The following is a 24,759-nucleotide window of genomic DNA, read 5'->3' as shown; positions in this document are numbered from 1 at the left end:
AACACTAAAAGCTCAATACAATGAGATCATTGGCTGATTTCTACCTTTTTCAAAACACTGTGCTCCAGTTCATTTTATAACTTTTTTATTTTCAGCAGGACTTAATTTTTAGCTGTTAAGATTTTCTGTATTTTGAAAAACTTTCGGTGAAAAAATATTTGGATAAAAAAACTATTTTTAGGTGCTCTGGTTTGATTTGCAAGAAATCATACTGGCTTTTGGCTAAGTAGAACTAGTTCCCATGTGACAATGGACAGAGAACCAGAGGAACAACTGGTAAACAAGTGAAAATGCAAATCATCCTGAAGGAGAAAGAAATTTCACTTAAATCTTAGAGAAAACAAATTGACAAAACTCTTAACACATGAGAAAGAAAGTATTGCTAATATTAGTCTGAAGTTCAAACTGGGGCTCCCTCATCATTCCTAATGAGATACATTCCAGAGAAAACTCATCTGCAAACAACTTTGACAAACAAATTAATTTACATGAAAGGAATAGAGAAGATTAAAAACAAAACTCAACCAGAGTTGCTTGTTTAGGTAATACCATTAGGCAGGCAAAAACAAAGTATGCAATGGCACTTGCTTTCTAAGGGGCTCTTGATAATCTACAGATTAAGATGGGGGAAATACCTTAATACATCCATTAAAAAGACCAGAGTACAGCAATGAATGACAAACTCTTTGGCAGGGGAGGAAGACAGAAGTGAAACTAATAAAATCCATTCTGGGACTGCAGATTTTCTCCAACTAGAGGTATCATTAACTTGCTCTGCCAACAGCACCATCTATCTATGTCCCAACTGTCTCAATGTGGTTTCTTTTAAGTCATTCATGACAGCACAATTAAGCAGAAATAGGCATAGTTAAAAAGTAAGCACTTCCCTCACTCTTCTCTTGAGAAAGCAAATAAAACTATGTAAAGAGGGCAAAGGACGAAATGACTAAGGGTAGGAGGCCTTTCAAATTCAGAAAATGCTGATTTGGGGAGAAAGTTTTGAATAAAATTTTGGGGGGGTCAAGGTTGTGGGGAAGGGCGATTAATTTTGTTGGGTTTCCAACAAACTCCAAATACAGTTACATTCTAAGGCATTGGGGGTTGGGACTTTAATATGAATTGGCAGGGGACACAATTCAGTCCATAATAATCACAAAAGCTTAGAGGGTCGTGTTTATCAAGCATTATGTGTTTGTGGTTGATGATAATGATGATGATCTCACACATAATTCTAGGCTTGCTGTTCTTATTGTACAGAGAAAAATTTCTAATATTCCAGAAACACACACACACACATGCACACATGCTATCTCAGGTCTGCCAGCCCAGTTTGGCAGAAACCTCATCTGGCTTCATCCTCACTGAACTCAATTTTGAAAGGTCATTTAATCTGTGGGGGCTGACAGGATAAAAGCTGCCAGGAAGGGGACTGGAAAATGGTACAAAAGAAATCTTTGCTAATCCTCATTCCCAGATCCTATGAAGACTTTGCCTGCCATGCTGTGACCCAAAGTCCAGGCCTGAAGACTGACTCAGAATCTGGCACACCATTCTGTGAGAGAATATGGAGATGAGAGAAGAAGAAAGGATGTGTAGTCACTGCATGAAATTAGTTACTAGCCTTTTTAGCTCAAATAATTTAGTGCAAACTTCTTAAGTGGCAGGAAAAGAGGAGATTGCATCTTTATTACCTAGGATTGGATTCTGATATCACTTAAGTTGCTGGGGCCTTTGTTCATATACAACAATCATCCCTCACACTAACACAGTGCTTTACAGTTTAGAAAGCCCTTTTCCAGGGCGCCTGGGTGGCTCAGATGGTTAGGCGTCTGCCTTCGGCTCGGGTCATGATCCCGGGGTCCTGGGATCGAGTCCCGCATCGGGCTCTCTGCTCCTTGGGAGCCTGCTTCTCCCTCTGCCTCTCTCTCTCTCTCTCTATCTCTCATGAATAAATAAATAAAATCTTTAAAAAAAGAAAGCCCTTTTCCATGAATGACCTCATCTGATCCTTAGAACAGTCCTATTAACTAGGAAGAAACCAAGCCAGAGTTAAAGTACTTGGAAGAACTATGGAAGTGACAGATCTTATCCATCTGATCCAGATCTTTTCAGCTACATCCAACAAGAAGACTTCTTCAGATGATGCATGGATTTTATGGGCTTTGATATACTTCTGGTCCAGTTTGTGGAGGAAAAGAAAGAAAGGCCTCATTTTCTTAAAATTGCCCCAGAGTTCTAGAAACTAGAGATCAGAGTTCAGTCCTTTGCAAAAAACAGAACAGGTAGTCAGGTCCTAACTGGCAAAGAAATGGTTTCTTACTTGGTCATCATTTATTCAGCTGACTCTGGAAGCAGTAGAGGAAATAGAAAAGTTTGAGGAGATTGAGAGGATCACCTCTGGACTCTGGGGAAAAATGAAATGCCTAAAAAGTGAAATGCCATAATTGAAAAGAAATTAGTCTGGAAGACAGGAGTAGGAGAAATTGCAGGAGAAGTGCAACAAATCTGAAAACATTAGCAAATTCAGGGGGATACAGAAATTATACTAATGATAATATTAATAGCTATGATAACTATCAATGGTTAACATTTATTGAATGTATACAAAATGTCACGCATTACATGCTAAGTGCTTTACATGCATCATTTCACATTGGTGAGGATAATTTTATCCCATTTTACAGATGAGGAAAGTAAGGAAAGATGAGCAACTTGTTTATTAAGGCCACACAAGTAGTAAGTGGCAGAGCCAGTTTTAAACCCAGGTCTGTCTGGCTTCAGAGTCTGAGCACTTAACCATTTTGCAATCCTGACTCACATTCGTATATAAGATAAACACCATCATTAATAGTCACTAAGTACCCTCCTGCGAAAGTTATTCTATGATTCAGTTATTTTTAGCAAAGACTCAAAGGAAACCTGAGTGTTGACAGTATGATAACCCAAAGTCAATCTAAAGTGGCCTGTAAAAACATCTGGATAGACAATGAGTACATCCTAACTGCCATGGAAGATTTCTAGCATTTTGTTAAGTATAATGGGATGGCAGCATAGTTGAATTAATATGTGCATGAGATCCGGGCAGAGAAACATAAAGAGACTAAGTTCTTATTCTGAGGCAAGATGGCCTTTTATTCCCTCTCTCTGTGAGGGGGAGGTGGGGGGGGGGGCAAGGGCATTCAGTTTTATATACAGCTACTTGTCCCCATTACCAGGAAAGGTAGAAGCAATGTTTACCTTAGTCAACTGCCTAATACGTGGAATTTTTTTTTTTTTTTTTTTAAGTAGGCTCCATGCCCAGCATGGAGCCCAATGCAGGGCTTGAACTCAGGACCCTGAGATCAAGTTGAGATCAAGTCAGTTGCTTAATCGACTAAGCCTCTCAGATGCCCCTGTGTGGAACTTCTTAAGACTTCTCCCAAATCACAGTTAGTAGAAACAAAATACCTGCTTAAACCTGGGTTCTTTCCATCTATAATCAGAAGGAATTCTCAGTTCTGCCTGCTAACCCAAGAACACCATATTATTCATCTTGAAAAAAAAATCACATCAACATATCTAGGTACTTATGGAATGCAAAAAGATAAATATGATCATTTTATGTTGTATGCCTGAAATATGTCAATTATATCTCACATTAAAAAAAAGAGAGTGAAAAAGTATTGAAAAATATATAAGTATATTAAATTACAAATTCAAACTTTTAACATCCTTCATATTTGGCCTATAGCTATTCTCTGGCCAAGCCAAGAGTAAATAGGACTGGGTGGTGTGAAGGGAAAGACAGCCCTTGATAATGCCCAAAATAGCATAGTTCACTCATACATAATCAAGGCTTGATGATAATCACCTAAAACAGAAAGATGGTGTAGGCAGCATATACACTATTATAAATAAAAATAAACAAACATAAATGATTAGTAAAAGTAAATAATGCTTACTCTACTTCACAGTCTATCCTTTCATTAGAAGAATATATTTGCCACTCTATCCAAGATTATGTCTAAACAAACCAGAAATATGAACTGTCAAAAGGAGGTCAAAAGAAATGGAACAAAAATATTAGTTAAAAGCAAATAACTGTTTTGAAGAAAAGTGAGGTATGTCCCCAATGGAAGTATAAGAAAAACATTTTGACAGTATGACATATATTTCCTCTATGAAATAACAGTCCATGTTTATTTCCTCAACTTGGTTTGGCAAGTTCTTTGCCAAGAGAGAAAGCATGAATAGAAGAATATGGTACCTAATTGCTGGCTGTGATGCCTTCACTGGGATTCCTGGTTTCTGAAGCACTTTAGTCACATTTGTAAAATGTAAGGTGATGTAGAAATGTTGGGGTTTGGAGCCAACAGTCAAGAAAGAATTCTTGAGATGTCTTCACTGCAAAAAGGTGGTTTTATTAAAGCATGGGGACAGGACTTGCAAGGCAGAAAGAGCTATACTGGGGTTCTGATAGATGACTGATTATATGCTTTCAAGTTGGGAGGGAGTTAGGGATAGCATAAGTCCCAAAGGAATTTTGGAGGCAAAGTTTCCAGGACCTTGAGGGGGCTAGCTATTGTTAGGAAAAAGGTCATTTATTACTGTCTAGAAATCCTCAGTCATGAGAACTTTCAGATGTGTATCAGTGGACCATATGCTTGAAGGATGATTGCTAACATGTATCTTGGGGGGCAGAGATAAAGGAAGTTTCCAAAGGAATTTGTATATGTTAAAGAAGACTTACAGGATCCTGGAGGTTGGGATAATGTTAAGCTAAGATTGCTTTTTGCCTCTAGCAAAGTGTCAACATCGAGGCAGCTGAGTTCCCAGAGGAAGGTCACTCTACCTGTTTCAAGGACTTGTCAATGGGCTGTAGGCAGTAAGGAAATTTAATTTTTTCTTTTGTCTTTGTTTCCTGTATCACAAGGCATTTCAAGTATACAAAAAATTTGGCAAAAATATGACTCTCTTATACTCTTTCCCCAGATTCGCCATTTGTTCAACCACTTACATTTCGCCACGTTCACTTTATGATTCTCTGTCTCTCTCACAACTACTTGAGAGTAAGTAGGGGATGTCATGCCCTTTTATTCCTAAAACTTTAGTGCATATTTCCTAAAGACAAGGGCATTTTCAGGGCACCTGGGTAGCTCAGTCAGTTGAGCGTCTGACTCTTGGTTTCGGCTCAGGTCATGATCTCAGGGTTATGAGATCAAGCCCCGAATGGGGCTTTGTGCTCAGTGTGGAGTCGCTTGAGCTTCTCTCTCGCCCTCCGTCTCTGCCCCTCCCCCAGCTCATGCCGGCTCTCTCCAAAATAAATAAATAAATAAAATAAAATCTAAAGAAAAGACAAGGGCATTTTCTTACATAACCATGGTTACATGATAATGATAAATGCTACTATCTAACCCAGTCTATATTCAAGTTTTAGCAGATGCCTCAATAGTGCCCTTTATCAAGTTTTTTTCCTGTTCCCAAATCAAATTCATAATCACACACTGACTGCATTTAGATGTCATGCATCTTTAGTCTCCTTTAATCTGGAAGAGTTTCTCAGTCAGCCTTTCTTGTGTTTCTTGATCCTGACATTTTTGAAGAGTACAAGCTAGTTATTTTACAGAATGTCAATTTGGGTTTGTCTGATGTTTCCTCATGATGAGATTCTATGTGTGAGGGAATGCCTATCTATTTACTAAGAACCTACCGCCAACAATTAGTGGACACGGCCTTTGAAGTCACACAAACTTAAATTCAAATGTAAATCAAAATACCACTTTCTAGCTGCGTGGCTGGCTAGGTTTAAGCTTTCTACCCTGTAAAACAGTGATTTTAACAGATTTAACTGGTAAGATTGTTGTGAAGATGTAATGAGATAATGCACCTAAAGCAACTTAACACAGTTTTGGGGTGGGTGTAAAACTATCTTACACCTCTCTCGATTTTACCACATTATCTTATACTCAGCAACAATGAAATAAAATCGACTAAGCAGCATCTCTATTTACTTTCCCAAAGAGAAGAAGTACTGTACTCTGATGCACACGCTGCCTTTGGCAATCTGGTCTGGCCAAGGCACTTCAGTGCCAGCCTGAAACTGGTGGCAGCATCTCGGCTGTCTGGATGCTCCTAAAGGCTGCCTCCAGATACCCTGCTGCTGCCTGTACTAGCCCAAGCAGTACGCAAGCACCGGCTGGGGGAAGACTGTCCGAAGTGCCACACAGAGCATGTTCCTTCCTGCTGAGCTCCCACCATGACACAGGCCAGTGAAGTGGTGTGGAAGAGTATGACAAAGGCACTGAACATGAAGACTCCCGGCTAGAGCTGCCAAGAACATGAACCAGTTGAGGGTATTGATAATGAGCACTGTGACTAAAAACCAAGTCAGGGGCACCTGGGTGGCTCAGATGCTTAAGCAACTGCCTTCGGCTCAGGTCAGGATCCCAGGGTCCTGGGATCGAGTCCCGCGTCGGGCTCCCTGCTCAGCGGGGAGCCTGCTTCTCCCTCTGCCTTTCTCGCTCTGTCTCTGAGCGAGGAGTCAGAGCTGACTCAGGAGCTCAGGTGCAAACTCTGTCCTTCCTGTCAATCCATCACTGTCAATCCTAAGAAAGAAGAGGGGAATACCCAAATCAAGTAATTTTCTTAAAGTCAAATTGAGGGTTTATTTTAATATTCAACAATAACACTGAAAAAATCAGGAAGTCCACAGTTAAGATGCCATTCATACTTCATTTCCACAAATCCCCTGTCCATGCGAGAGGGCAAGGGAGCTGGTATGCACAAAATTCCCAATCTACTGTTTAAGTACGATAATCTCACCCTCCACACTCTCTCTAAGAAAGCACCAATAAAATTATTCTATTTATGCTAAATCACTACTCAATGCCAGAGGTTAAAACAAAATAAAACAAAAAAGGATTATAACAAGGGCACCTGGGTGGCTCAGTCCTTAAGCATCTACCTTCAGCTCAGGTCATGATCTCAGGGTCCTGGGATCGAGCCCCACATCGGGCTCTCTGCTCTGCGGGAAGCCTGCTTCTCCCTCTCCACTCCCCCGCTTGTGTTCCCTCTCTCGCTGTGGGTCTCTCTCTGTCAAATAAATAAAATCTTTAAAAAAAAAAAAAAAAAGAGGATTATAACAACTGCACCAATTCTTCTAAGTACAGAAATACAAACTCACTTTTGAGATTTGGAATCTAATTTAATTCGTGTTTTTCTGTTATGAACTTCAGTGTTCCATCATTTTTCTGTTTTTCCCCCTTCCATCAATTAGAACTTCAAATGAAAGTCAAATGATCCCTGAGGGTAAAGAAAATAAAGTGAAACAAACAAGAAAATTCCCGTGTCCCACATTTCAAACTGTGAGAAGCGGCCTCCAGTAAAGCAAATAGAAAATTATACTCTCATCAGTGTGCTGAGTAAGAGTTTACATCTATACTCTGAAAAAGAGAAAAATTCTAATGCAAAGCCTTTATTTTATCTTCATTAATGAAAAGTAAAAATTCTATAATGTGAGCATTAAGAACTTCTAATTATTCTGTCATAAGTCTGAGTCAGCCTCCAAGAAATACTTAGATTAAAAATAAAACTGCTGAAAAATAGGAATTCTCAGCTACAGCTTAAATCTAAACATATGACAGTGAAGATGCTATATACCCTGAAAGTCACTAGTAGCCTCTTTTCCTTAGGACATAATGACTCTACTGGAAATTTCAAAGAAATCACATATCCTTTTGCAATCATCTTTCATTTGGGGAGAAAAACACCTCTCATTTCCTCCACTGTATCACTTGTGAGATCTCAGTATTATGTTTAAAAGTTCACGATATTTAAAACATTTTGAAGGTTAGGGTTAGAAAGGAATATGTAAATGCATGTAAATTCTGCCATTTTATACTGTTTCCCTCTCCCTGTATAGGAAAATCAGGAAGTGAGCTCTATTATTACCCATGGAACCCAAAGAAGTATTATGGGGGAAAAATTACTGGTTTGAGAGACAATTTGGATTTAGATCTAGTTCAGTTATTAGCTGTGTGACCTTGGGAAAGTCATTCAAGTTTTCTGAAGTCTTGGTTTCCAAATCTAGAAAATGGAAAAATAATACCTATCTCATAGGACTGTTATAAAGACTAAATAAGATAGCACATATGCAAGCACCCACCAACATGTCTAGTGTGAAAGAGACTCTCAATAAATACTAGTTTCTCTTTCTATCCTGTTACACACATCCTGTCACCTGGCACTTAATAATAAGGAGTTCTGCTAAACACTTGAACTACCAGCTCTGTTTTCTTCAAAACAGGCACTTGGCTCTTAATAGGGACAAACAGTCATGTGAAAGACTCCTGGGGCCTGACAATGTCCTAGAGAAACAAAAAAGTTCTTATATTGGGGAACAGCACCAACTGCTTCAGGCTATGACAAGCCCCAAACAGTAAATCAATTCCTGCATGTTTTTACAGTATTACTTAACATCCTGAGAGCTTTGTGCTCTTTCAAAAGTCTTTTTCTCCCTGCAAGGATCAGGCATGCTATTTGCCCTCTCTTCTCTTCTTAATAGAGGTCTTTATTCAACAAGACCACCCTATGGATTCAAATACTAGGAATCAGAAAAGGCCAGGTTCAACCATGAAGAAACTAGCAAAGTCTTGGGACTAAACAGTAAGCCCTTCTTAACCTTTTAGAATCTGGACTTTTGTGTGCTTTCTGTTCTTGGATATAGCAGACTTGCAGATGCACTGGTTCAAACATGTCTGTGCATTTCCCTCAACTACATTAACACAGAACTCTCATCATAGAAAACGTCTTAGGAAGTCTAGAATCTTAAACTCTGACTACAACCTAAAAAGCAACACTTCCCAACTTCTCCCACTTCATGGTATAGACTGACCTCGATACACAACACCTCTGAACTAAAGGGACTTGAAAGTATTGATGACTACAAAGGGCTAAAGTACAAGCAGCACTGAGAGAAAAAGGTATACAAAGATTAAACCTATTTGCCACCTGACTCAGAGACTTTTACCACATAAACGTAATTGCTTCAACTCCAAGCAGCTCTAGGTCAATGTTCACACTCCTTCACAGGACTGACCACCCCTATTGGACCTAGCAGAGAAAGTGAATGTCAGAAAGCAACCAACATTTGATTTGGGACAGCAGGTCCTCAATGGAGGATCATAAAACACTAAACCAGCAAATTAGGTATCAAATACTTAATTTAAGTGTATTATACTGGCCAGATATATAATTCTAAATACTGCGGGTTCAGTGGCAAACAAGCCAAGAGTTTTTACCCTTAAGAAGCTCACATTCTAAACACAAAAAAGACAATATTAAAACAATTTAAAAGTCAATTTCAGTAGGTCATAAAGATCAGTATTCCTGATCTGCAGTAATGATGTAAAACAAAACTTTTGGCATAATGAAACTTTAGTCACCTTACAGGTAGTTTATTCAAAGAGTTAAAGAAGAAGACTGAATAAATTATGGATAGAGGTTGACCCAGTTTCAAAATTCAATTCTTACATTATTGTCTCCTTGCTATGGGCTTAGCGTCATTGCCTCTGTCATTTGGTAGCACATACAAAAAAGCAGGATGAGATTTTTCATAGGAAGATAATGAAGACCAAGACAGTATAAAATTATAAACACAAGGCAAGAAGTCTGAAGATGTGGGATCTACCTCCAATTCTATCAAATAATAATCACATGAACTTGGGTAATTCACTTAAACTCCTAGAGTCTGACTTCCTTCATCTATTCTATCCCACTTTGTAGGGCTTTTTAGAATTTAAATGAGACACTATAAAAAAAGAACTTCAAAATATTTATTTATTTTTAAAGATTTTATTTATTTATTTGACAGAGAGACACACAGTGAGAGAGGGACCACAAGTGGTGGAGAGGGAGAAGCAGGCTTCCCGCTGAGCACAGAGCCCGATGCGGGGCTCGATCCTAGGACCCTGGGATCATGACCTGAGCCGAAGGCAGACACTTAACGACTGAGCCACCCAGGTGCCCCAGAACTTGAAAATACTTAAAACATTGGACAATTACCAACTATTACTGCCTAATCAAAATGTTTATAGGAAGACTCAGATGAGAAAAGAGACAGGAATAACTACATTTGAGACCAATATGAATTCCTGCTCCTATATATTAGCTGCTTTGAAATCTTTGTTCCCATTCTATTATTCCAAAGTGCTCACCCTGTGGAGGAAATGGATCCTAAAAAGTGACATCAGGGCTCAGACAGCCCTTCTTAGTGATTACTCCCTTATCTGAGCCAAGATAACAAAAATTAAAGGTATTTCATTTCCTGGCATCCTAACCCATGATTAAATACCCTTACTTTATGAGTTATTCTCGCTGATTATTATTAATTACAAGATAGGAAGTAAATATGAAGCTACTTCTCTTAGCTGTTAAAACACAGGCCATCAAGGACCTTGATAATCTCTTTTTTTCTTGGAAAACTAGTCATTCATTTTCCTTGGTTATCTCTGTAGCCACCAGCTTAAAGGCAGATGCTTAACGACTGAGCGACACAGGCGCCCCCCAAAAAAATCTTTTAAAAAAAAAAAGGGGATAACCATTTCTCAGCTCCAGCCTGTTGTTTGTAGATAAGTGGGCCTAGTGTTGATGGATCTCTGTTATTTCAAGATTCCAAAAACTACAGTTTCGTGTGTTACCCCTGAAATTTTATTTGCAAAATGCCCAGTCACCTAGAGCTTACTATAAATTCATAGTGCAGATTTCTTCTGCCAGTGAAGAGGTAGATCATTTACTTAAAAAGTACTTATTAGTACTAATATATAATTTACCATTATCCTGATTTGAGGAAATAAATATTAAATTGGACCTTGCAAACTAGAGATAGGAAAGAGGTATTTCAGGCTAGGCAAACATTATGTGCAAAAACACTGAGGCAGAAATATGCCTGGCATGTTGGGAGGAGAAAGGAGAATGTATAGGCTAGTTTGGCTGAAGAATTCCTTTAGAGAAGGAATAGGACACAGATGGGAAAAAACTGTAAAAGACACTGAATTTTAGAGGAGAGAGCAAAGATTTTTATGGATAATCTTTAAAAGAGAAAGTCTATAGATAATGAGGAGCCATTACGAGGAGGAGGATCACTTCATTTCCTATCTTGCCAAGAGTTATATGTTGCTGTTCTTCCCATCTTTTTCAAAATAGAGGATGAGGCTGGATGTTGACCCATGAAACTTGGGAGTTCTGAAAAATTCCCAAATGAATGCCAATTTAACCAACCACACTATAAATCAACTCCCTTGACATTGTGGTGGTCAAAGCTTTCAAAAAAAAAAAAAAATTAAATTGTATCTAAAGGACTATTTCTTTCTGATCAATAAAAACATTTAGAATTTAAAACTCAAAGAAAAGGTTACTGGACAGTTTGGCACCCTATCAGGTTAATCATCAGAGAGAGCTTTCATCAGACTGCCTATCAGTGGGCAAGAAGCTGGATTGACAAGTCTGGTCTCATAAAAGTCTTCTACCTGGCACAAGCCCCAGAACGCACTACTATCTACATTCAAAATGTAGAGACATGCCTCCAGTAGCTCTTATTTCAACCTCAGAGCCATTCCTGTTTTCTTCTGCAACAAATGATTCTGGGGCTTTTAGTCCAATTGATACTCTCAATAAAATTCCTGAAGACAAATGGTCAGGAGAACAGAGCTACTGACTCTCACCAAGAGCTTGGATACTAAAATACCAAATGTATTGGGGCACCTGGGTGGCTTACTCAGTTAAGCCTCTGACTCTTGATTTCAGTTCAGGTCCTGATCTCAGAGTCATGGGATTGAGTCCTCCATCTGGCACTGCGCTCAGCAGGGAGTCTGCCTGAGATTCTCTCCCTCTGCTCCCCCTTCTCTAAAATAAATAAATAAATAAATCTTTAAAATACCAAATGTATTAAATGTACTTTGTTCTTTCAGACAAAATATCCTATAAGGCACAGTTGAGAAAGGCCATATACATATTGATAAGGAACTTAAACTTTATTATGAAGGTAATGTGGGAAACATTAATGATTTTTGGCCAGATAAATATATCAGAGCAGATTTTAAGGAACACTAACCTGGTGGCAATATTCAGGATGGCCTGAAGTGGGGAGAAAGACAAAAAGTAGGGAGACTAACTTAAGCAAATACACAGAGTTGGGAATGAGCATGGCAGGCCTGTAGGAGGGTGAAGAGGACACTGGGCTTCTCAGAGCCTAGGAAACCATCAATAACTGTTGTTACTCTGTCACGTATGTGCCTTTCTCTTACATACGCACAAACTCTCATTCACATGCATGTGGATATTCCACACACAGTGTCTGCCTCTGTCCATCAGTTCTCTTCTCTTCTCCTTCTCAGAAAACTCTTGCAGTATACACACGGCCAATAAATACTACCCTAATGCAAGCTCTATGTGACCTCTCAGTTACAGTGCTTAACACCATTAAGCAGCTTCCCTACATCAATAAGCTGAAAATCCTAAGGAGAATCTATTTCACCCCAAAACTATTATCTCTGCCTGAGCAGAGCCTGTCAAACCAAATCAGGTCACAAATACCTGTTTAGCCTGTGAATGGTAGGCTACCCTTGTTCATCGTTCCCTCTGATCTAATTAGCTGGGCCAGTGGGTAAGATTGAGAAGCTGGCAATGATTTACTACTCATACAGCAAGGACTGTTGGGAAAGTAGCTTATCTTAGGTCAATTGGCAGGGTAGGCCGGGCAATGATAGACATACTTTGCTACAGCAAAAAATAAGCTATGCTAGGTAGAGCATAGAGAACTTTTACAGCCAAATAGATGTGATGGCTGTTTTAAGATTAGCAAACACATTACTTCTCAATAGAACTGGAAAAAAAATACAAACTACTAAAAAAAAAAAAAAAAAGATTAGCAAATACATAAAATTAACTGGTACCCAATGCAAACAAACTGTTCATCTGATTATGATGTGTGTGTATGTATGTATATGTGTGCACCTACATTCAAGCAAACTACCATATGTATTTACTGTCACACAGTGAAAAATGACTATTTACCTTCTAAAGTTTTTCATCAGTCTTTTTTTTTTTTTTAAGATTTATTTACTAATTTGAGGAGGGGGAGGCTGAGGGCATAGAAAGAAACCCCAAGCAGACTCCGTGCTGACCTCAGAGCCAGATGCCGGACTTGATCCCGTGACCTGGAGATCACGACCTGAGCCGAAACCAGGAGTCAGACGCCTAGCTGACGGCACCATTCAGGAACCCCTTTTCATCAGTCTTTTAAAAATTATCCTTTAATGCTGAAAAAAATCAAAATTAGGGGCGCCTGGGTGGCTCAGTTGGTTAAGCGACTGCCTTCGGTCAGGTCATGATCCTGGAGTCCCTGGATCGAGTCCCGCATTGGGCTCCCTGCTCGGCAGGGAGTCTGCTTCTCCCTCTGACCCTCCCCCCTCTCATGTGCTTGCTCTCTTCTCATTCTCTCTCTCTCAAATAAATAAATAAAATCTTTTAAAAAAAATTTAAAAAAAAACTGATATTCTTGGGGCACCTGGGTGGCTCAGTCAGTTAAGCAACCGAAGGCTCAGGTCATGATCTCAGGGTCCTGGGATAGAGCCCCACATCTGGCTCTCTGCTCAGCAGGGCGTCTGCTTCTCCCTCTCTCTGCACTCTCTCAAATAAATAAATAACTAATCTTTAATAAAAAAATTTAAGAATTTGATGTTCATATGATTTTTCTAGGAGCTCAGATATTATTTAGCATGAATCACATATTTATTTCAAAAAATTATATTTAAGTTTAATAAATTCTATTTAGATTTAATATTTATACATCACCATGTAATTTAGAGCCCAAAATACAAACCCTAACCAAATTTAGCACAGGCAAGGGAAATGATACACAAGCAAGGATTTAAATATAAATTTAAACTCAAAGCAAGCCATTAGCCCAGATTCTGACAATCATATAGAAATAGCACTAGCACTATTACCATTTTGTACAACTCTTAATTTACTACTATATTGTATATATTTGCTTTCTTTACATGACTGTTTCCTAAACCTAGACTGTGTTTGTTTTATAGTTGTATCTCTAGCATCTAGAATTGTGCCTGGAACATAGTAGGCAATTCTAAATGATAAAGGAATGGCCGGTGGGAAGGATGTAAGAATGGAAAAAACTAAGTGATGTTTTGAATTCTGTCAGTCTTTATTTATGTCCTACAACAATTTCATAGAAAAGAAGACAGGGAGAACACATGTAACTATAAAATTTTACTTTTTTAGAATGTTTATAGGTAATAGAAGATTCCATTTCTATCTACACTATTGACTTCAGGAAACATGTACAAAGACAGCAACTTTTTCCTAAGCTTTTACCAGCTATGAAACAAATTATTTTTTCTAATAATTTTTTAGGGGTAGTATAAAGATGAATCAATTCTTGAAAATGCTCAATTGATCTGCTCAAATGGATTACAGAATTCAATTAAAAGTTGAAAGCAAAGACTACTACATACAAAGTTATTAAGGTGTGACTGTGTTCTATATACAGTTTCCACCCGTAATAAGGTCATGGTAAAATAGAAGAGATGTATATACACAATGAACTACAATTCAGAATAAGATATCATTGATATAACAGAAAAGGCTTAGCCCAGGTATTATAAATGTATATACAAAAGGGATATTAAGCCTCACTGGAAGAATTAAAGAGATTCATGAAGGAAATGGCATCTGAACTAGGATTTTTACAGAAAGAAAGAGGGGAAGGGATATTTCTGAGTAGAGGAATAGTACATGTACAAAAACAGTACAAAAAGTGTTTATATAAAGTTCAAAAGTCTAGACTAATGGAAGGAGTGTCAGGATGGGATATAGTCAAGATAAGATTTCATAATAAAGCGTTAGGACTTCAGGTGATAAAAGCCATTCAAGAAGAGTTAAATGGTCAGATGTGTATTTCAGGAAGCAGTATGAAAGACTGGAAAAGCAAAAGATTAGAGACCAGGAGAAGAGGACCTGATCTAGGGCAGTGGCCATAGGAATGAATGATAGATGGGTACGCAAAGTACTGTAGACATATAGGACCCATAACCAAATGGACTGGAGGTGAGGAAGAGAAAAGTAATGAAGATCATGGATATTTTCAGCCTGGGTTAAAAGTATGATGGCGATGTTATTGACTCAAACAGGAAAGAAGAGAAAGAAATATGTCTGAAATAATAGTAACACATTCCTATGTAGAACGTCTCTATTCAAAAGTTAATAATATTGGGGCACCTGGGTGGCTCAGTTGGTTAAGCGTCTGCCTTCGGCTCAGGTCATGATTGCAGGGTCCTGGGATCAAGCCTCACATCGGGCTTACTCCTCGGCAGGGAGCCTGCTTCTCCCTCTCCCTCTGCCACTCCTCCCCACTCATTCTCTCTCTCAAATAAAATACATAAAATCTTTTTTAAAAAGTTAATAATATTAATAACCTGCACCCTAAATTGGTTTTGGATGCTTGGCATATTCTCTAGTACTAGGGAACATTTAAGAACAAAATGTTATTAACACTGAAAACATTTAGGTGATACACAATAAATGACAATGTGTCCACTGTTCTCTGTAAAGTCTTAGGTATCTTTGGTAAGAGGGAACATCATCATCAACTATTCAGTAAGCACCCAGTCGAAATGTTTAGTTGAGCATGAAATGCACTAACCAGAACAGACTGAAATTTTCATTTCATATTTTTATCTTTTGACTAGAAAAATTTCAAACACATTACAATAATCCTTACAATTCTGAAAAGAGCAACTGTGGACTTAGAGTGGTCTAGAAAAGATGAAGAAACAGTTTTTAAAATTCTTCCCTACTTTTGCTTTCAACTCTATGTGAAACACCTCTTTAACCTTTTAAAGACCACAACCTACATCTACAAGTTAGGGTAATAGTATTTCCCTGCCCACTTTAGAGAGCCATTTGAGAATTATGAGACAATGTTCTTGTAGCTCTCTGAACAGCAGAGAAGAAAGGCCTTAATTATCAATGATTAGTGGAATTATTCTGATGTCATTTTTCCTACCTCAGGTTTACCTAAAGTCTGTGATTGGAAGAGGCTACAAAATTAAAAAAACAAAAACAAAACAAAACTTTAGATAGAAGTCTTTACTTGTCTAACTTAGGTGTAGACCAGTTAAAATTATTATAGAGCCTATGCACAGCATTTAAAAGAATACTACTCAGACAAGATGTGTATAGAAATAATGGTTGCCATCTAAAGAAAAGAAAACCATTTAGAAAAAAAACTGATGGTGGCACATTTTACCTAATAAAAAAAAGATCAAATGAACCTTTTTGAGATGTCATAAAACTGAACATTTTAATAATGAATTAGGAAGTCACTGCCTAAGCCATCTGTTCTCCTGACTTATGACAACAAAAGTTGTGTTTAAAGCTGATCCTATAAAGAAAAACAAAACAAAACCAATCCAGAAACCATTCTAAGTTTTAAAATGTGCTTCATTTAGGGGGCACCTGGGTGGCTCAGTCGTTAAGCGTCTGCCTTCGGCTGAGGTCATGATCCCAGGGTCCTGGGATCAAGCCCCGCATCGGGCTCCCTGCTCCGCGGGAGGCCTGTTTCTCCCTCTCGCACTCCCCCTGCTTGTGTTCCCTCTCTCGCTGTCTCTCTCTGTGTCAAAAAAAAAAAAAAAAAAATCTAAACTGTGCTTCATTTAGGAGAGAATAAAGAGGTATTTAAGTTTTTATAGATTTTATTTATTTATTTGAGAGAGAGAATGAGAGAGAGAGAGCATGAAAAGGGGGAGGGTCAGAGGGAGAAGGAGACTCCCTGATGAGCAGGGACCCGCCCGATGCGGGACTCGATCCCGGGACTCTAGGATCATGACCTGAGCCGAAGGCAGTCGCTTAACCAACTGAGCCACCCAGGCGCCCCTATTTAATTAAGTTTTTAAATGCCCTAATTTCACTAGCCAATCAGACTGAATACTTTGAGTGTAATGTGTCCATTAATGAATGATCAATAGATAGGAATGGCTTCATGAAAACTAAAAACCTCTTTGTCTCCAGTACCCAGGGATATTTTCTATTATTCCTAGTGTTCTGGCCAATCTTTCACAGATGCTGGATCCCTTAATAATTTTGGTCTCAATCCACAAAACTCTATAACCTAAAAAAGTTTTTCCTTCTTCCCCTTCAGCAAAACTTCTGCTAAGAACTTCACATACAAATTGGAAAAAAAAAAAAATGTTTAATCTGAAACAAATCAAATCTCTAGACTTAATTTTCATTTTACAGGGAACACAGGAACAAAATGATAAGTTAAATGACACACAAAGAATAGAAGATATCCAGAAAGTAAGCAGTTCTTCTACAAGATCACTGGCTTAGACTCTTGGAGGGGGGATAAAAAAGACAAAAGAAAAAAAAGAGAGAAAGAAAAGGAAAAAAAAAAAAAGAGAGGAAAGGAGGAAAGAAAGAAAGAAAAGAGAAGAGAAGAGAAGAGAAAAGAAAAGGAAAGAAAAGGTGGTAGTAATGCATTAGATCAAAAATTGGCAAACTTCAGCCCATGGGCCAAATGTGGCTTGTCCCTGGTTTTTCTTTTCTTTTTATTAAAGTTTTATTGGAAGACAGATTGGTTCCTTTTCATGTTGTCTATAGCTGCATTTGCACTATAATGGCACAGCTGAGTAGTTGTGACAGAGACAAAATGGCCCACTAAAGCCTAAGATATTTATTATCCAGGTCTTTACAGAAAAAAAATTTCAACCCCTGCTCTAGATGAACAGAGATGGAAGGGACACAAAACAATAAAATATGAGAAAATTTATTTGATCCTGGTCCAAGTAGTAGTACAGAACTGGAAGAAAAAAAAAAGTTTTTGTTCTGTTCTTCCATCACAGAGAAATAAAACATTCAGCATCACAAATCACAAATTAATATAAACTTTTAGAGTTCGGTCTTTTTTTGAAGGGGTTGTATATCCAATTTTTAACCTCTGATCTAGTGATAAATTATATAAAATTAATGGGTACAGGTTAATTTTGAGGTCCAATAAGTATATATGTTTAAATGACAGTTTTCAAACTACCAGAAAAGGGAAATTAGACCCTTGACTTACACTATATACAAATTCCTAATGGGTTACAAATTTAATGTTAATGGAAAAAGATAAACAAAAGTGAAAACAAAAATAGAATTTTTAGAGGAGATCTAACAAAAATCAGAAAACCTAAAATCATAAAGAAAAAAGATGGAGATATCTGAATACATAGAAATTTAAAATATTTCCAAAAAACAAAATCACATTAACAAAATAAAAAAGAACAGCAAATTATACCACTTAACTGATTTAAAATTTCTAATACAAAAGCTTCTCTATATTGATAAAGAAATCATAAGCAATCCAATAGAAAAAACAGGCACGGGGCACCTGACTGGCTCAGTCAGAAGAGCATGAGACTCTTGATCTCGAGGTCATGAGTTCAAGCCCTACAGTGGGTGTAAAGATTACTTAAAAATAAAATTTAAGAAAAACCAGGCACAAAATGCACATAGGCAGTTAATAAGAGGAAATCCAAATGCTTAATAGACATTTAGGACAACAGACTCAACCTCACTACTGAGCAAGGAAATGCAGAATAAAGCAACAATGGGGTATCATTTATTAAATTCCAGGATAAGAAAAATTAAAGAATGATAACATTCAGGGATGGTAAAGATGTAGGAATGGAGCAATCTTACATACTGCTGGGAGAGGTGTGAATTCTTATAGCCTTTTGAAAAGTAATTAAGCAGTAACTGTTAAGAGTTAAAATACAGGACTTCCAGGGAAGATGGCAGAGTAGAAAGATCCTGGGTTCACCTTGTCCAATGGAAATACCTAGGTAACACCCACATCAGTGTAAATAACTCAGAAAACGACCTGAAGACAAGCAGAACAGACTCTCCACAGCTAAATGTGGACAAGAGGCCACACTGAGGAGGACAGAAAAACTGGAGATGTTCTAGGGAGCCAAACAGACCCAGGACCGTCCAGGAAGGGAAGGGATGCCAGGGACGCAGAGAGGGGAGAAGAGCACACCCTGAGCCAGTCATCCCAGGCACAGGGGACCCACACTGGGAAAATGAATCCCCGTAACATTTGCTTATGAAAACCAGAGGGGCCTGCCTTTGCAAGTTCCTACAATCAGTGGGGCTTAGCATCTGGAACTTCATAAATCAGAGGACTCTGCTCTGGGAGAGGCAGAGGGCAATAGGAAACTGTCCCCACACTTAAAGAGACAGCACAACAAATAACCCCACTGACATATAGCACAGAAGTGATGGTTTGAAAAATGCAAGCGGTATACAGGAAGGAGATTTATTTACTAATCTCAAAGTGTGTGCTGGAGCAGCAGGGATATTTGGAAGACCTATCCAAGGGCAAAGGAGCTGGGGGGCATCATTTCCCTCCCTCACCCCTCAGCCTAGATACACGGACACCTGAGGGAACCAACGCAGACCCAACACTCTCTACCTAGCTTGCTAACAGTGCACCTCACCCCCTCAGGCTTCTGCAGATCTGACCCTCCAACCTAGCTGGACTCAGCAGGAGTTTTCCCAGGCTGCTGCAGGTCCCCTCTCACAGCAGACCAGCAGGAAACTTGCTGGCACTACGCCACACCCCACCCCTCCACGTTCTCCTGTGGACTCCTGCTCTCCAACATGCCTGTTGCAGGAGTCCATCCAAAGTGGGGCCATAAGGCTGGAAGTTCCCAAAAGGAACCAGCACCACCCCAAAGTGACTCCTGCCCTGGGAAGAAGGGAAGATAACCACACACACCAGTCCAACTACAGCCCTAGCAGTAGGCTGTAGGCAGACACCTGGTCTTACTTCAGGCCCTGCCCACCAATGAAAGCTTCTAAGGGGACAATACAGGGAAAGTGCCCTGTAGTTCAGTGCTACCACAGCTCCGGCAGTTGCCTGGTCTGACTCAACTCAAGCCCAAGGCAGCCCCAGACTGGCCTACTAACAATACAGGGACCAAACCTTGCCCACAATTGGCAAAAAGAGCCACTGCAGATGACTGGACTGAAGGCAAATGTGGCTCAGCCACGACAGAAGGGCACACACAACACACATAGGAGACACCCCTGAAGCAAGAGCAACAGGTTTTGGTGAATGGGGGACAATGCACTGCAGGGCATAACAGGACCTATTCTTTATAAGGCCACTACTTGCAAGAGCAGGAGACATAGCTAACATTCCTAACACACAGAAACAGACACAGAGGTAGACAAATTGAGGAGACAAAGGAATATGTCCCAAACGAAAGAAAAGGACAAAATCACAGCAAGAGAACTAAAGGAAACAGAGACAAGTAATATTCCTGGATAGAGAATTTAAAGTAATGATCATAAAGATACTCACTGGACTGGAGAAAAGAGTGGAGGACCTTACTGAGACCCTCAACAAAAGGACAGAAGATATAAAAAGGAACCAATCAGAGATGAAGAACTCAATAAATGAAATTAAAAATACACTAGATGAAGCCTGAGGCCTACTTAAAAAAACAAAACGCTAGATAAAATTAATAGTAGACCAGAGGAAGCAGAAAAACAGATCAGTGACCTAAAGGATAGAGTAATGGAAAGCACAATATATAAATCAATATATAAATATATAAACATATAAATCAAATCAATATGTTGTACACCTTAAATTTACATGTTATATGTCAAATATACTTCAATTTAAAAGTGCACTATGTCTTTTATAATATTAACTCTAACAAGTATACTTAAAATTAATTTTGTAACTTTATTACAAAATTGTAACAATGAAAATATCTTCCCCTATCTTAAACCAAGTTAAATATGTACTGTTAGCTAGTGAAAATGACCGTGCCTCGTAAGAATTATTCTTAACAAATAATACATAAAAAATTATTTTTATTCTCCAAAAGGTAAAAAGGATCTTCACTCCTTATCAGTAAACAGATGTTCAATTTTCTGGCTTTGGATCCTTTAACTTCCTTACTCCTTCCCTGGATAAATGTGAACAAACCAATCACTGTGAACAATCAACTCTCTGCAGATTACTTCCTGATGAATTATTTTCTGGCCCAACATATCTCTGGACCACAGTTCCTATATTTCCAGCTATATGCTAGACACTGCCATAAAGCCATCCTGTTAGCGCTTTAAACCTAATAAATAAGTCCCTCCCAAATGAACTCTCATGCCACATAATCCTAGGTTGAAATCCTAGTTCCACCACTTATTAGCTATGAGACAATGGATAAATTACTTAAAATCTCTGAGCCTATTTTCTTCTCTGTAAAACGCAGAAAAGAATAGTTCCTTTAGGAAAAGCTTATTATGTCTAAATAAGGTGATGCATGTAAAAGATATATGAGCACAGTGCTTGACACACAGAAATCATTCAAGATACATTAGCCATTTTGTCTCTTAAATTAGCTCTTTACTCTGTTTTCTATTTCTCCAAAGAGCATCATTACCTTTCCAGTCACCAAACTCAAATTCCCTTGGCCCTCTTTGACATCTTCCTTTTCCTTATGGCTAACATCCAATCAGTTGCCAAATATTTCAATTCTGCTCAAACAAATCCAATTGAAATCAATACTTATCTATGGAAAACCCACTACATTTGTAGGCATTGTGCTAGTGTGTATGGGGCTATAAAGAAGAGTAAGGCTTAGAACCTGCTTTCAAGAATGGGCTGAGAGGGCGCCTGGGTGGCTTAGTTGGTTAAGCGACTGCCTTCGGCTCAGGTCATGGTCCTGGAGTCCTGGGATCGAGTCCCACATTGGGCTCCCTGCTCGGCAGGGAGTCTGCTTCTCCCTCTGACCCTCCCCACTCTTGTGCTCTCTCTCTCTTTCTCTCTCTCTCAAATAAATAAATAAAATCTTAAAAAAAAAAAAAAAAGAATGGCTGAGAGCCAGAGGTATGGGGCCAGGTTAGCAGAACTATAACCAATGAACAATGGGATATGAATTATAGTTCTTCCACGTATTATGAAGTCTTGGGAAATTTATTTCAGAAATTCTTTAGCCAGTTTCATTTTGTTCAACTATAAAATGGGAGTTACAATGCTTACCTCATAGGATTATATCCAGAATTAACAGAGATGACATAAACAAAGGGCTCCAGCAAGAGGCTGATACATTATACATGGGCTTTTTAAAAATTTTCTTTTTAACTCAGATTCTTTAAAGATCAAGTTGTGGGATAAGTTTAGTGTAATGCCGGCGGGTAAGAACTGTGATAAGCTGTAGAGATTTCTAACTGGCCTTTTAAATGGGATGGCCACTATTCCACTTCAGACAAGTACTGCTAAATAGGAACACAGGCCCTGTGATGTTTTTGAGTTTAAGACAAGTCAGAAAGTTCACTTTAATATGAACTTCCAGTTTCTCAAAACACTGGCATGTAATTCAAAAATAATTTTTTAAAGTGTGCACCAAATAAAACATCTGCTAAAACCTGCAAGTCACCAATTTGCAATCTATGCCTTAATGGCTCAGAGGGAAGGCATAAGTTGCAAATATAGTTCTCTTGCTAGAAGCTTCAAAGCCTTGGTGGAAGTGGAAGATAATGCTTTTGGTTTCATCACTTGGTTCTTAGTTTTACCTGTACTGAGAAACTGGTAATAGACAAAATAGAGAAGACAAATTAGATACTGCTCTCTAGGGACAATGCCAGACATAGAAAGCAAAATCCCTGAATACTGTTTAGCTTTCTGGATCCAGAGTATTGCCTAACACAGAATGTGACTGGTCTTTGTACCTGGTTCCTTGGACAGAACATTTATACCCTTGGATTTTCCCCAGTGATAAGAATGTCTTGTTACTCATGACTGTGCTATGACAGTTTGTACTAATGAGGTCACTCACTGTGGGCCTCTAGGTAGTGTATGCTACAGAGATGGCTGGGGTGGGAACAGGCCAAGCAAGAAAGCCAACCATATGACCACAGGGTTGGGGCTGGCTTTGAGCCACTTAATATCAGCTCAACTTCTGGGCAAGGCAGGACAGCTAGAGACTGAGTTCAATCATGTGGCCAATGATATAATCAATATGGCTAGATAATGCAACCCCAATAAAAACTTTGGACACAGCGGCGCCTGGGTGACTCAGTCGTTAAGCATCTGCCTTCGGCTCAGCAGGAAGCCTGCTTCTCCCTCTCCCACTCCCCCTGCTTATGTTCCCTCTCTCGCTGTCTCTCTCTGTCAGATAAATAATATCTTAAAAAAAAAAAAAAAAACACCTCTGGACACAGAAGCTGTGAGGAGCTCATGCAGGAGGCTGCTGTGCCTTGATTTTAAGGGCAGAGGGCATGAAAGCACTGTGTGTGGAACCCTAATAGATTTCACCTTATGTGTCTTTTCATTTGGCTGGTCCTGATTTGTATCCTGTATAATTAAACTATAATCATTAGTACAGCACTTTCCTGAATTCTGTGAGTTGTTCTAGCTTCCAGCTATTTATTGAACCTGAGGGGTCTTGCGGGAACCCCCCATATTTATATCCAGTTGGTTAGAAGTATGGGTGTTCTGGGACCCCAAAACTTGCAATCAGAAGCTGAAGTGAGGGCAGTCTGTTGGGGACTGTGCTTTTAATCTATAAGGTCTGATTTAACTCTGGGTGGTTATTAGCATCAGAACTGAAGATTGTGTATTGCAAGAGAATATTCTTTAGGTATAAGATTTAACACTACAAATATATTTTGATAGATCTTAATTCTTGGTGCTGGAGAAAATTCTAACCTCAGAACTAATCAGGAACCAACCATTCACTTATATTCTAAACTAAACAGCTTATATTTCAACCATAAATGATGACATTAGTAAAGCAGATGTCAAATGTTATGAAGAGAAGACAAAGTCAAATTGGAAATTATCACTTTTTTAAAGCAAAATGGAAAACTAACATTTATTCCCCACTGAAAACTTGTCACAGAAAGAATTAAAACCAGAAGGGTTTGTCCTTCATGCCCCAGTGATAATGTATTATTACTTATTTTCATTCAACTTTAGTCTTTGCCCTTCCCACCACTACCACTAGCCCCCTACTCCTTCATATGGTAGGCTTCCTGTCTGAGTTTCTACTCCTAACACCACCTGAGCTCTAATTATTTTCTCAAGTCATACTGCCTGGCCATAATCAATAAGGGCTCTCCTCTCATATATCATTCACTATTAGATTGTTAAATTATTTTAGCTGTGTTACTGAAAACCTCCAACTCAACTATATCTGCCCTTGTTCTGCAGATTCCTAAAACACATAGTTAATATCATGTTAAAACTTGATGTCAAAAACAAACAAACAAAAAAAAAACTTGATGTCAACACCAGAAAAATTAAAAGGAAAGCCAGAATATAAGTATCTGCCCTCTGTTACAGCAAAGCCAAGTTTTCCTAAATCCCAAATATTACAGCTCTAGACAAAACTATTTAATGAAGTTGGACTGACTGATTTTGACAGTGGTACTCTCACATTCCAAAAGTCTTTAGTATTCTTACAAAATTAATTAACTTTTATTTGTATTTCTTAATGAAATGTAGTCATGTATTCTGGAAATATATACAACATATCTGTAGGACTTGAGTAATAAAGCACAGTGTCCTATCACCTAGCTGAAGAATTAATACAATACCAACATCTTTGAAGCCCCTGCATCCCCCTTCTGATAAGGGAGCAGAAGGCAAGCTGAGGACAAAGGACAAGCTGACACTCCACTAACTCCCCACTCACACAC

At 38.7% G+C, this 24,759-nt stretch overlaps 1 protein-coding gene across 2 annotated transcripts in view; it reads right to left on the bottom strand.

Moving 5' to 3' along the window:
* Positions 1 to 24,759, bottom strand: part of COMMD1 (copper metabolism domain containing 1) — a 248,135-nt gene that overhangs the window by 82,910 nt on the left and 140,466 nt on the right. The window contains exon 3 of one of the 2 annotated variants that reach the window (XM_081832049.1): positions 7,237 to 7,281. The exons of the other annotated variant lie outside the window; for it this stretch is intronic. Within the exon in view, the coding sequence (XP_081688175.1) occupies positions 7,252 to 7,281 (30 nt within the window). The 3' untranslated portion in view covers positions 7,237 to 7,251. Of the gene's footprint in view, positions 1 to 7,236; positions 7,282 to 24,759 lie in introns of those variants that run through there. 2 annotated transcript variants of the gene reach the window in all.

The sequence above is a fragment of the Leptonychotes weddellii genome, chromosome 10, assembly GCF_054177405.1.
Source record: "Leptonychotes weddellii isolate Sample4059 chromosome 10, ASM5417740v2, whole genome shotgun sequence".
NCBI classification, from domain to species: Eukaryota; Metazoa; Chordata; class Mammalia; order Carnivora; family Phocidae; genus Leptonychotes; species Leptonychotes weddellii.
Note: the sequence above shows the minus strand (reverse complement) of the source record. Positions and strands in the feature narration are given on the sequence as shown.